This window comes from Carassius gibelio, chromosome A7, assembly GCF_023724105.1.
Source record: "Carassius gibelio isolate Cgi1373 ecotype wild population from Czech Republic chromosome A7, carGib1.2-hapl.c, whole genome shotgun sequence".
Classification (NCBI taxonomy): Eukaryota; Metazoa; Chordata; class Actinopteri; order Cypriniformes; family Cyprinidae; genus Carassius; species Carassius gibelio.
Window position 1 is genome coordinate 4,781,854 of NC_068377.1, and position 14,239 is coordinate 4,796,092.

Consider the following 14,239-nt stretch of genomic DNA (forward strand, 5'->3'; position numbering starts at 1 on the left):
TGCTGCCATGCACACACACTATCATATAGAGATATTTATTCTGTGCATGCACTTATAACATGTACAGCCACTTCTGAGCAAACACATGCAATAAGAGCATCATTAAATGGGAGCTTACAGAAGGGTGATGCTATCACATGTTAATGATCAACTGTGATGAATGGTATTTAAATCGGTGCAGTTACTGTTATATGAGGACACAGCAGTAATAAACAGGCCATGTGTTTTCCTGTATGCAAAAGAAACGTCCAGGTCCTGAAATCCATGTATAAGAAGCATAAATTGGCCCTTATTAAAAAAAAAAAAAAAAAAAAGTAATAAAAAAAACATCACTGTAATGAACTGTCCTGTTTGGACACTTTTTAAGAAAAAACTGCTTCTTGATCCAGAACTTGAAAACAAATGTTCACTGAAATGCTAAATAAAATAAATTTGGTCATTTTTTCATTTTTCATTTTTGTTTTGTTGTTTATCTTGAAGTACTAAAGTGACTAAAACGAACAAATAAAACATATTTTGCATGTGTATATGTGTGAATATATATTTTACCCTATATTTTACAGCGATCAACGTTATCATGTTATGAAATTAAAAAGATGTGAAATCTGGAAATGTTGCCTTAGCTGCTAACTTAAAGTACTAAAACGTGATAGAAAGTAATAAAAGTACAGCTGAAATACAAAAAACACAGAAAGAATCTAAACTGAAAATTAAAGGGAGAACTGAATATACAACCCCCCCCCAAAAAAAAAATCAAAGCTATCTATAAAAGTATTACAAATATAATACCATATAATTATTAACATACATTTTGCAAATAGAATTTAAAAAGAAAGGTTGATCTTTTTTTCTTTACATTTCAGATTTGCAAACATTAGTTTTGTTAGTGCAAAGGAAAAAATTTAATTTTCTGACATGCCATTATGTCCAGATTTAGCATCCTATTTGATTTGTGTTGGTTTTTGGGTCAAATATAACTCATACTTTTTGGTCTCTTGAAAGAAGCTTCTCTCTGATCTTACAACTTGAAAAAAGCTTTAGAAAGCTTTACTCATCTCCTTTCTGGTCTTCTCTCTCTCTCTCTCCCTCTCTTTTCATCTCAGCTGTGTCATATATTTAGCAAGACTTAGTGTGTGTGGTGGGCGGTTCAGGATGCGTGGGCTGGTGGTGTGTGTGTGCGTGTGTGTGTGTGTGCATGCATGTGTGTGTGTTCGTGCGTGTGCATCCGTGCGTGTGTGTGCGTGCGTGTGCATGCAGGTGTGTGTGTGTGTGTGTGTGTGCGTGTGTTTGTGCGTGTGCGTGCGTGTGTGTGCATGCGTGTGCATGCAGGTGTGTGTGTGTGCGTGCGTGTGTTTGTGCGTGTGCGTGTGGGTGTGTGCATGTGTGTGTGCGTGCGTGTGCATGCAGGTGTGTGTGCGTGCGTGTGTTTGTGCGTATGCGTGCGTGTCCATGCGTGTGTGTGTGCGTATGCGTGTGTGGGTGTGTGCGTGTGTGTGTGTGTGTGTGTGTGTGTGCATGTGTGTGTGCATGCGTGTGTGTGTGTGTGTGTTTGTGTGTGTGTGTGTCAGAGAGAGAGCCGAGAGCTCAGCATATGTCCTGAGTCAGGCTGCCACTTTCACAGCTGTGAAAAAAAGATTTCCATTTCAAATAAATGCACAAATAATCCTATATATTTATATATGATTGTAGGATATAATTACATATTACAGCATTGATAATAATAAGAAATGGGGTCTGTAAGATATTTTTAAATGTTTTTGAATCCTGTTACCACATCTGCGCATACACAGTAAAACCAGTAATATTTCTATGTGAATATTTAGTCAAATGCTATTTATTTCTGTGACATTTTCAGCATCATTACTCCAGTCTTCAGTGTGACAGAACAGATTTAAAAAAATTTTCTTTTATAACATTATTAATGTCTTTGTCGTCTTCGATCCATTTAATGTGTCCTTGCTGAATAAAAGTTAAATTTCTTTAAAAACAATGGCATGGTACTGAATGGTAATGTACATACAGTATAGTGTTCATATACCGAGTTTCAGGACTTGAATATGTTGAATTACTTAAGTATTTATAGACTGTGTTTGATGTTTTTCTTGTACTTTAGTCGATTGTCAAACCTGTGAAATTCACTGAAAGAAACTCTCCCCGTGGGATAATAAAGAGGAGTACTGCATTAGTCTCCCAGCAGAGATATTGTCTACGTTTTGATTAAAAATCTCCATCGAACACATCTGTGTTTATTCTTTTCAGAAATGTACCACAGTTTTATGCTAAAATTCTACATTTATTGAAATTAAATGATTCTGTATAACACAATAAAAGCAGTACTAATTTAAGTATTACTGATAGAGATCCTGTAGGGTTGTGTGTTGGCCGTATGGTGATTTTCTCCAATTGCTTGCCTTATATAATATATGTAGAGAAAGCGTTTGTCAGGCTTCTTCTGCGAAACGTCTGCTTGCCTTGTAAATGCATTTGCTGTAAATCCATTATGCATAAGTGTTTCTTGTGTTTGATGATCGTGTAATATCATCAGGAAGTAAGCGTGTCCATTATCCGCAGATTTGGCCAGCTGAGGAGCTTGAATCTTTCTCACAATGGGCTGGGCGTCTTCCCGGAGTCTGTGTGTGAGATCCAGACTCTGACGGAGCTCTATCTGTCCTGCAACGGCCTCTCTTCTGTCCCGGCCCGCCTCCAAAACCTCCAGAGGTCAGCAGCACACATCACACCACACCCTCTCTGAAAAACTGAAAATATATGCTCATATTTCAAGTCACTGCTCCATTTTGTTCCTGCCAAAATGACCGCACACAAAATAATGAGAGCGATTATGGGTTATGATCTGAATAATCCTTTGATTTGCATGATTGTGTTTAAAATATTCATTGGTTTGTAGCACCGCTGCTCCCGCAATTACAGTCAGCTATATTCAAGTGTGCCACTAAAGAGCCTGTCGAACTAACTTCTTTTCCCCCTGAAATGAAGCAGTGAAATGCATGAAGTTCATCAGTGCAGATTAAATCAAGCATAAAAATCAGCCTAGTTTCACTGCTTTCAGATCTGAACATGACGGAGGCCTGCAGTGTCTTATATCTGGCTTATTATTATATTATATTATATTATATTATATTATATTATATTATATTATATTATATTATATTATATTATATTATATTATATTGCATAATCTCTTTTATAATGTTGCTTTAATAAATTAACCAATGTAATATAATATAATATAATATAATATAATATAATATAATATAATACATAATGCATGACTTTTCAAATTCTAAATGAAATATAATTGGTTAATAAATTAACCATTATACTAAAATATGATATTATAATAGAATGCTTGATCATAAAATGTTGCTTTAATAAATTAACCTTTATATAATATAATAGCTCTCAAATTAAAAGGAAAATAATAAAAATTTTATAAAATAAATTATTATATTATATTATATTATATTATTATATTATATTTTTTATAGAATGCATGACTTCTCAAATTATAAATTCAATATAATTGGTTTAAAAAATTACCATTATACTAAAATATATGATATGATATGATATTAAAATAGAATTCTTGATATCATAAAATGTTGCTTTAATAATTTAACCATTATAATATATAATATAGTATGTTTATAATAATATAATATATAAACTCTCAAACTAATAAACTATAAATTTAATGTTTATAAAATATATTATATTATATTATATTATATTATATTATATTATATTATATTGCATAATCTCTTTTATAATGTTGCTTCAATAAATTAACCAATGTAATATATAATATAATATAATATAATATAATATAATACATAATGCATGACTTTTCAAATTCTAAATTAAATATAATTGGTTAATAAATTAACCATTATACTAAAATATGATATTATAATAGAATGCTTGATCATAAAATGTTGCTTTAATAAATTAACCTTTATATAATATAATAGCTCTCAAATTAAAAGGAAAATAATAAAAATTTTATAAAATAAATTATTATATTATATTATATTATATTATATTATATTATATTATATTATATTATATTATATTATATTATATTATATTATTATAGAATGCATGACTTCACAAATTCTAAATTAAATATAATTGGTTTAAAAAATTACCATTATACTAAAATATATGATATGATATGATATTAAAATATAATTCTTGATATCATAAAATGTTGCTTTAATAATTTAACCATTATAATATATAATATAGTATGTTTATAATAATATAATATATAAACTCTCAAACTAATAAACTATAAATTTAATGTTTATAAAATATATTATATTATATTATATTATATTATATTCCTTACATATAATATGAGGATGAATTTATTAAAGCAACATTCTGTGAGGCCATGGAGAGTTATGAAAAAAACAGTCACCAGTGTTCAATCAATAATTACACTAAAAAAACCTGAATATTATCCATTTTAATATTCATGAATTTGGCAGTCAATAAAAATGGTTCATCTCAGAAAGCGAGTTCTCCAGCGTAACTGTAACACTGTAGATGTGCTCTATGGCCAGATGTGATCTCTCTCCATAATTAAACTGTGATCTGCTCAGCTTACAGACGCTGTGTTTGGACGGGAATCTCCTGGAGTCTCTTCCGGAGGAGCTGGGAAACCTGACGCAGCTCTGCAGCTTGGGACTCTCCTTCAATGACTTCCCTCTGGTCCCCGGCGTGGTGGAGCGCCTCGGGGCCCTGGACAAGCTGGCGATGGCGGGGAACAGGGTGGAGACTCTGGATCTGTTCAGCCTGCTCCGAATGACTCACATTAAGAGTATTGATTTACGGTGAGCCGTTTCCCTCCCTCCCTGACAGGAAAAGAGCCTCTTTCTGACATGTAAAGCATCCAGCCACAGTTTGCTGTTTCTGTCGTATATCTGAGGTAAAATACAATAGATCATACTACAAGAATAGACTGATGTCAAAACTATTTAAAAGAAATATGACTCCACTTCTATCTCCACTTTCTTTGTACACAAAATAGCAGAAAACGTTCATAGATACTGATCGTTCACAGACATAACTCAGAAAACAAAGACAAGCGTACAGTTTGGATGAGAGACTTGTAGTTTTCCTGCTAGTTTTTATTATTATTAGTAGTAGTGTTTTATTTGAAGAAATTAATACTTTTTTTTCAGCAAAGATGCACTGAAATGACCAAAAGTGACAGTAAAAACATTAAGATTTTTACAAAATTATTTCAAATAAATACTGTTTTTATAACTTTGTATTCATCAAAGAATCCAGTCCTGAATATATATGTGTGTGTGTGTGTGTGTGTGTGTGTGTGTGTGTGTGTGTGTGTGTGTGTGTGTGTGTGTGTGTGTGTGTGTGTGTGTCTACGTTTTCAACATTGATGATAACATCGAGCAGCAATGCTCTTTTTTAAGATCATGTGACACTGCAGACTGGAGTAATGATGTTAAAAATTCAGCTTTGATCACAGAAATGAATTATATTTTACAATATATTCACACAGAAACAGCTATTTTTATTTGAAATAATAATTGACATTATAACTATTTCTATTGTATTTTTATCCAATAAATGAACCCTTGGTGAGCATAAGAGTATTTCTATAATGTACATATTAGTCTTGCACTACTGTTCAAAAGGTTATATATATATATATATATATATATATATATATATATATATATATGATCTTATGAATACTAGTGTAAGACTAAAATTGCAATCTCTTTCAAAGATATGTAATATCTTATATTTTTTTTAGTCTCTCATATTCATTAACCCTGCATTTATTTGATTGAAATAGTTAAAATGGTACTATTGTGAAATATTTTAGCAATGTAAAATGACTGTTTTTTTTATATTAATATAGTATTTTGAAATGTTGTTTACTCCTGTGATGCGCAGCTGTATTTTCAGCATCATTTCTCCAGTCTTCAGTGTCACATGATCCTTCAGAGATCGGTGTAAAATGATGATTTGGAGCTCAAGAAACATATTATTATTATTATTATTAATGTTGAAAACAGTTGCACTGCTTAATTTTTAATTATTATTTGCTTCACATTTTTATAGATGTTTGAAATTGCTATTAGTAATATAAGTAAGATTTGCTCAAATGCTCTCATTCCCTGTTTGCTGTTAGTGCTGTTCATTCAATATTATTTTTGCCAGTTGGATTCTTCACTTGGGTTGATCTTCAGTATATCTGCAGCTGACACTAGGCCTGTGTTTTTGTGTGCAGGTTAAATGGCCTCCGCTGTGTTAAAAGCGAAACTCTGGAGCCGGTCAAACATCTCACCCAGCTGGACCTGAGAGACAACCAGCTGACGTCTCTGGACCTGAGCTCGGCCTGCAGTCTGGAGAGCCTGCAGTGTCAGAGGAACCAGCTGAGAGCCCTGACGCTCAGCGGCTTCACCCTGCGCTCGCTCCACGCCAGAGACAACCGTGAGTACAGACCTCCACGGCTTCGTGTCTGAACCAGAGGAGTCACCCCGTGTAATCACTCTAACATCTGTCATAGGTCTGACCACGGTCAACATCTACCCTGTTCCCAGCCAGCTCACACACATGGACCTGTCAAGGTAACTCACATTCATTCGGTGCAGATCACTGGTGAAACAAACATTTCTAGCAGCAAATCATTTGTTCTGTCCAAACTAAAAAGTGAAAATGCTGCACTTAAATCAAAGTCAGTCGAAGCATATATGAAGTTTAAGTTTGCACCAGCGACCGACCAATTTATAAGAGACCGAAAAAATTATTTTTGCTTGTTGTGGTTGCACCTAGTTAATAAATGTTAATTGCAATCAAATACAGAACAATAATCACAACATGTTTAAAAAATTAGTGATAGTACCAAAAATAATAATTGCTAATATCTCTGTAAAATAATTACAAATTGCAACTCTATTACTAAAACAAACTTTTTTAACACACTATTTTTATAATCACTTATCAGCTTAATATTACGCTTTTGTTAATTAAAATCAATAAAAAACTTAACCTTAACATGAAACAGAAAAATAATTAAAAAAAATGCATAAAAATAAAAAAAGTAAAGCTAAAATAAAAAAAAATAATAAAAAAAATAAAAAATACAAATGCACCAAAAATATTAAAATGAGCACCTGCATTAGAAATAATGATTAGCAATCATAAATATCTACACTATAAAAATGAATTGCATATTATTAATTTACATTTTGTTTAGTAGTACGTCTCTGTACTAGTGTTGTTGCCTTTAACTAAACAAAAATATTTTTATTAGTATTTTTAGTAACTAATGCTATTTATTATCTAATAATAATTAAAGAAACTTTGTTAAATTCAGCTGAAAATAAAGGAAAATATAAATATTAGGTTTAAAAACTAAAGGTAAAGTTCAATAAAAAAATGACAGTAGTGCATAACTAAATGACTAATACTTATGAAAACTGAAAATATAAATATAAAAGCTAATTCAAAATATTAATAAATACTGTAAATGGATATAAATAATACTAAAACAACACTGCTCTGTGCTTAGGGCTGTGGAAATGGCTGAAAAACGAAATTCGGATTCTGTACTTAAATATTATCAAAATCCTAATTGTATTCAAATTTAAAATGCAGAATTAAAGAGATTTTGATTTTGGCTTCTCTCCTGAGGACACAAGAGGGCCCTTCAAGCTAAATATTACTAAAGCACGTTTATTCAAAGCATAAGATAACATGAGAGGAAAAAAGTTGTTCTGAGTGAACGGCTTGGTTTCAGTTTTAATGTAAACAAGATCTTCTCCGCAGTAATGTTCTCTTTTTCCGCAATGTTTTTTAATGTACACCGCAGTAGCGCTGCCTCTTGTGGCCTCAACTGGATAAACTAACAAAAACATTATAATGCAACAACACTTACATCGTCATCACATCTCGTGCGCCACTGATAAGGCTGCCTCCTGATGCACACCTAAAATTCTGATGCAACGTTTTTGCATTCGAATGTGGATTTATTTTTATTTTTATTTTTTACCCATATTGAAATTTTCGAAAACATTTTTGACAGCCCTGGTAGTTAGTAGTGTACTTGCACTAAAACATGCACATTGTAATGCAATTGTGACCGAATGTTGACCAGCTCATCTACAAGAGGCTCGGCTTTACCCTGCTCACTCCTGTACAATGCTAATGCTCTGCTGTAATTAGCCTGGAGTTAATTCCCATCCCTCCTGCAGGAATCTCCTGGAATACCTGCCAGACTGGGTCTGTGACAGCAGGAAGATTGAGGTGCTGGACGTCTCCCATAATCTGCTGTCTGAGCTCCCGGCCAGGTGTGTGTGTGTGTGTGTGTGTGTGTGTGTGTGTGTAGACTGCTTTTGCATCTTCCTCAGTTTCTAAACTGAGACGGTGGATCTGAATAGAAATGGGCCGGCGTTCATCAGCAGACTTGATGCTGTCTCAGAGCAAAGTGATGTAAACGCCAAGCAGATGCAAGCACCATTTCTAGCTAATTTCACATTAACACACAGTCCTTTGCATCTGAAAGAGCTAAAAGCCGTGCGCAAATGAGATAATAAGCGGCTTGAAGTTTGTGTCCTGTTTGAGACTTTGAGTGATGCACTCTTTGACCTATGTGAAAAATGGAATGGTTCCCCAAAAAAAGTGAATTCTGTCTGCCTTTATTTAGTCAACCTCATGTTGTTCCAAACTAATAATGCTGTTATATTTTCCATGAGAAGAGAATGTTTTGAAGAGTCGTCATGAAGCTCTCACATGCCATTCTTCACAGCAGAGTCAATATTGTCTGCTTGCTTTTTGCTTAAACAAATACAAGAACCGAAGTGTAATGCTATTTTTTTTCTTAAGTCCAGTGTAAATATTTTAATTATATTAAACCATATTTAATGTATAAATAATATTTTATGACCCTGGACCACAAAAAAAGTCTTAAAATTAAAATTTTGCGAAATTAAGATTTATACATCATCTGAAAGATGAATAAATAAGCTTTCCATTGATGCATGGTTTGTTATTTGGCAGAGATCTACTATTTTAAAATCTGGAATCTGAGGATGCAAAACTGCTAAATATTGAGAAGATCACCTTTAAAGTTGTCAAAATTAATTCTTAGCAATGCATATTACTAACCAAAAACTAAGTTTTGATATATTTACTGTATGAAATTTACAAAATATTTTCATGGAACATGATCTTTACTTAATATCCTAATGATTTTGGCGAAAAATCTATATAATTTTGACTCGTACAATGTATTTTTGGCAATTGCTACAAATATACCCCAGGGACTTAAGACTGGTTTTGAGCTACAGGGTCACATATGAATAAAAAGGTGTAAATAACATTTTAAATAATATTTTAGTGAAATGCCACTTAAATGTGTTTTTTCCTCACATAAAACTATTGTTTGGCTTCAGAAGACTAGAACTAGGGTTGTGTGTATATTAGGTCTGCATGATTAATCAAAATAAACCTGAAATTGTGATATGGCTTAGTGTGATTTAATTAAATAGATATATGCATCGCTTGTTTAAATGTGAGATAATTTTATAATTATTTTTTCTTAAATACTAATTTTAATTGAGCGTTACATGAAAACTTATTTACTGAAGAAAAAAAATAATAATCAGTTGCAGCCATAAATAGTAATATTGTAATTTTACATCTGTGCTGTAAAATAAAATGTTATTATTTTTCTTCAATGATCTTTATTTTACAGTAAATAAATGTACATAATTATTATTTACTTAAAAATCCTGTCGCAGCTTAAATTTTGTTTGATATTTTAATTTAGTAATTATTATTATTATTTGCAGTTAAATGTATATTATTATATTTAAAATGTATTATTTACAGTATTATTTACATTACTATTATTCATTTATTTTTAATATATAAAATCATATTTTTGCAATTTTACAATTGCGATTTTGATCCCCATACCAACCCCCCCACCCCTTTTTTTTTTTTTTTTTTATACAAATAATTTAATAATAGTAAATGGGTTTTGATAGACATGAGGATGAGTAAATGATCCCTGTAAAGGTGTCTAGGCATTGATGGGTTCTTTGCTTTTGAGTTTCTTCCCTCATTTAAAACTTTTAAACTATGTTTTAAGCATGAAACCAAGTCTTTGAAGTCAGTTTCTTTCTCTGTCCCTCCTTCTTTCAGATTTCTCAGCAGTCTGAGTCTGCGTAAACTGCTGGCTGGGAACAACCGGCTGGAGAGACTGGCTGACCTGCTCGATCACGTCCCGCTGGAAACACTCGACCTGCAGCACAACAAGCTTCGCCAACTTCCAGAGAACTTCTTCTACAAAGCCTTGAAGTAGGTCACTCCCTCCTTCTGTCCTCTCTCTCTCTGTTCATCTTACTCTCCGGCTCTGCTTTCGGTTTTCTCTTTCTCTCTCCATCTTCCTTGTGTTTTTCCTCTCTGTTTCCTGCGATTTATTTATTTATTTCTGCCGGATCTCTCTCTGGTCTGGACCTTTATTCCTGCTGCTTGAGCTCTTCCTGGTCTTTTACAGGAACTTCGCAAACTGCTGTTTGGAAATAATAAATGCTCAGATACAGATACACACTCAGAGCTACTTTGGAACTGTAGCTACTCAAGATTTTAATGTAGTTAAACTAAAGTCAAGCTACTAAGAACAATTGTCCAACTAAATTTGAGTAATTAAATTGAACAAAGTCTTTTTAATTAGATATCAGATTATGTCATTTGTCCTTTAATCAGGGTAGACTCAAAACATGTTTAAAGTGAAAGATTTACAGTTAAATTTATATGAAACAGGAAAACAGGGTTATAATAGTAAACTAAAACCGGATTTTTTTTTTTTTACTCTATAAAATAAACATTAACTAAAGCAAAATATAAATAATTATTGTTAAAGGGATACTCCACCCCAAAATGAAATTTTGTCATTAATCTCTTACCCCCATGTCGCTCCAAACCCATAAAAGCTTTGTTTGTCTTCAGAACACAATTTAAGAGATTTTGGATGAAAACCTGGAGGCTTGTGACTGTCCCATAGACTGATGTGTGTGTGTATGTAAAAGCCCGCAGCTCTTCCATTTCCTGTAGCTTAATTTACTTGTCATCCATTGAGCATCTCTAATGCTGAAAGATGTGCTGCAGCTCTGAGGCTTTGGTTGTATCATCTCAATAATTTTTGCTTTACTTTCTCATTAAAAAAAAACATGATTGTACTGCTTGTAAACTTGTCTTCCCTTGTTCTTCTCGTCTACTAGTTTAAAGTATTTGAATGTGTCTGCCAATGCGCTGGAGACGATCCCGCCGAGCAGCCAATCAGAGGAGAGCCTCAGCACCCTGCAGGAGCTCTATCTCACAGGAAACAACCTGAATGAGAGCTGCGCTGCTCTACTGGTGGGGCATCAGAACCTGCGGGTCTTGCATATGGCTTATAACCAACTGCAGTCCTTCCCTGCTAGGTAGCCTATTAATCAAATTAGATACTAAAAATGTGGACCGTCAGATGGCCCTGTGTGATGATATCGGTGTAAATGACCATGAATTCTGCTAATGTTCCTTTCTTTATGTTTTCAGCAAGCTCAGTAAGCTGGAGGTCCTGGAGGAACTGAATCTGAGTGGGAACAAGCTGAAAATGATCCCCTCCACCGTGTCCAGCTGCAAGAGACTGCACACGCTCATCGTCCACTCCAACCATATCAGCGTGTTCCCAGAAGTCCTCAGCCTCCCCGAGATCAAGGTCTGTGACTTATGGTGACAGGACATATGAAAGCCCCTAAATATCGTAAGGATTAGTGGTCGACCGATATATCGACAAGGCCGATATATCGGCCGATATTTGGCATTTTTCATATATGCTCGCAGTCTCTCTCTTGATTACTGTTGTTGTTAACAGTTCTGTCTTATACTGATACTGAAGTCTGGCTAATAATAAAAATCAGATAGAATGGTTAAAGGAATTAATGTATACAAAAAGTATTTTTTTAATTGAATGCTTTAAACTCGTGATTTCATATTATGCTGCGCTTTATGCAATTGGCCGCTGTCATATTCATATAATTTTCACTGTGTGCTGAGTGTTACCTGGCATTATTTTAAAAATATGATTCCCAGTGCACACAAACTTTCCCAGAATAATGAGTGCACTGTTGGTTACAGTGTTTACTTTCTTTTTAATTTGTATTTTTATTAAATATTTATTTATTGGTGAAAAATGCTTTGTCATCTAAAGTATAAATGTGTTTGTTACACATTTATTTTTTAATCAATTGCCCAATGATTTCACATTTCTTAAATATTAATCAAACAAAATATCAATTTTATCTGCTATCGGCCCTCCTGCTTTCCAAGATATCGGCAGCAGCTGTCAGAAAAACAGTATCGACCACTAGTAAGAATCTTAAGTCAACCACAGAGTCATCAGGTGGCAGTAATGAATGAATATCTAAAAATGTAAAATTGTTATCTATGCATAGCTATTGCAGTAATTAAAGTTAGAAGAGAAAAGGTTTAGTAGCTAACATCAATGTTCATGGACATGGTTTATATTTTAATGAATGTTTAAATTCTAATTCTAACATATTAGAATGTTTTCTGAAGGACTGTAGTGAGCAATGGCTGCTAAAAATTTTTTTTTAATCTTTTAAATTGTACAAATATTTCACTTTTTTTTTTTTTTTTTTTACTGTATTTTTAATTAAATAAGTGCAGCCATAGTGAGCATGAGACTTCTTTAAAAAAAAAAAAAAAAAAAAATTATATATATATATATATATATATATATATATATATATATATATATATATATATATATATATATATATATATATATCAATAATTCCAAACTTTTGACTGGTAGTGTTTAGATTTGAATGCTACAAATTGTGAGAACATGCAAATTAGTGACTCTTCACGGAAATTCCAAACCCACATTTCTCTAAATTGCATATTTAAATCCGATTTAGATCCAGCATTTATATTCATTTAAACACTTTTTTTTACTTTGATTTTTTATTGTGTATATATTATAATATTAATATTTATAAAATAATTGTGAAAACTTATTTTTTTTCATTGATTAAAAAAAAGGGGGCTTATTTAGTTAAGTCTGATAAAACAGAATAATTTTTGTCCCCAAATCCCCAAAATTTGGGCTGTTGTTTGTTACACATTTTATTTTATTTCACATTTATTTCACCATAATTTAACATCGTTTTATAATGCATCTTTATTTTCGTTTTACTTTCATTTGTTTTACATTATTTTATATTTCACAAGTTCATTTAGTATTTAGTTAAGTCTGTCAAAACTGAATCATTTTGTCCCCAAAATTCAACAAAAATTGGCAGTTGTTTGTTAAACACTTTTATTTTATGTTTTATTTCACAGTATATTTTACATTCTTTAACATTTTTTAAATCTTTATTTATTTAGCGTTATTTTTATCATGTTCATCCTTTGGTCCAACAAAACAGGGCTGTTGTTTGTCACACTCCATTCAGTGTTTCACATGAAGAATGTATTTTGTCTGCTCTTTGTGCAGCTAGTAGATGTGAGCTGTAATGAGCAGACCGAAATCCTTTTGCCGGACTCTCTGCCTTCAACCCTACAAGAGCTGGATCTGACCGGCAACAGCAGCCTCATGTTAGAGCACAAAACACTCAACCTCTTCAGGTGAGATGCTACAAGCAGCAGTTGCACATTATGCAGCTGATGAATATTAATTTGTTCTGATCCACTCAAAGACCCGGGTGGTTAATTGCTTTTGTGTTTTTTGTCTTTATCTCTGTGTCCTCCTCTCTTCCAGTCACATCAGTACTTTGAAGCTGGACCAGAAGCCAGCCGTGACCGCAGGAGACACACAGGGCACGTCCGCCCTGTGGGATCATGGTTACGCTGAGATGTGTGGGCAAAGGAACAAGTGAGCAAAATCTGGAGACATTTGGAAACGATGAGTGTGTTTGTCATTGTTGGTTGGTTTGGTTAAGGAAGCCTAAATCTAAAAAAAGAAGCTGTTCACCAGAATACCATCCAGAACCTCCAATTCTCTATTATATTTTTAATTTATGAAAGTCAAATGCTAACATAAATTACTAGTTCCAATTTGAAGGCCCAATAAATATTTTTTTCATTGCAATATCTGATTAATCCATCCCTAAAAAAACTAACCAATCAGGTTGTTGTTGTTTTTTTAATGCCGATCAGACTAACTCTA

At 32.9% G+C, this 14,239-nt stretch overlaps 1 protein-coding gene across 1 annotated transcript in view; it reads left to right on the forward strand.

The window, feature by feature from the left end:
* Positions 1–14,239, forward strand: part of LOC128016480 (PH domain leucine-rich repeat-containing protein phosphatase 2) — a 53,689-nt gene that overhangs the window by 32,594 nt on the left and 6,856 nt on the right. The window contains exons 7-16 of the mRNA XM_052601007.1: positions 2,572–2,718; positions 4,626–4,856; positions 6,287–6,489; positions 6,566–6,626; positions 8,253–8,348; positions 10,207–10,362; positions 11,286–11,486; positions 11,602–11,764; positions 13,568–13,698; positions 13,832–13,945. Of these exons, the coding sequence (XP_052456967.1) occupies positions 2,572–2,718; positions 4,626–4,856; positions 6,287–6,489; positions 6,566–6,626; positions 8,253–8,348; positions 10,207–10,362; positions 11,286–11,486; positions 11,602–11,764; positions 13,568–13,698; positions 13,832–13,945 (1,503 nt within the window). The remainder of the gene's footprint in view (positions 1–2,571; positions 2,719–4,625; positions 4,857–6,286; positions 6,490–6,565; positions 6,627–8,252; positions 8,349–10,206; positions 10,363–11,285; positions 11,487–11,601; positions 11,765–13,567; positions 13,699–13,831; positions 13,946–14,239) is intronic.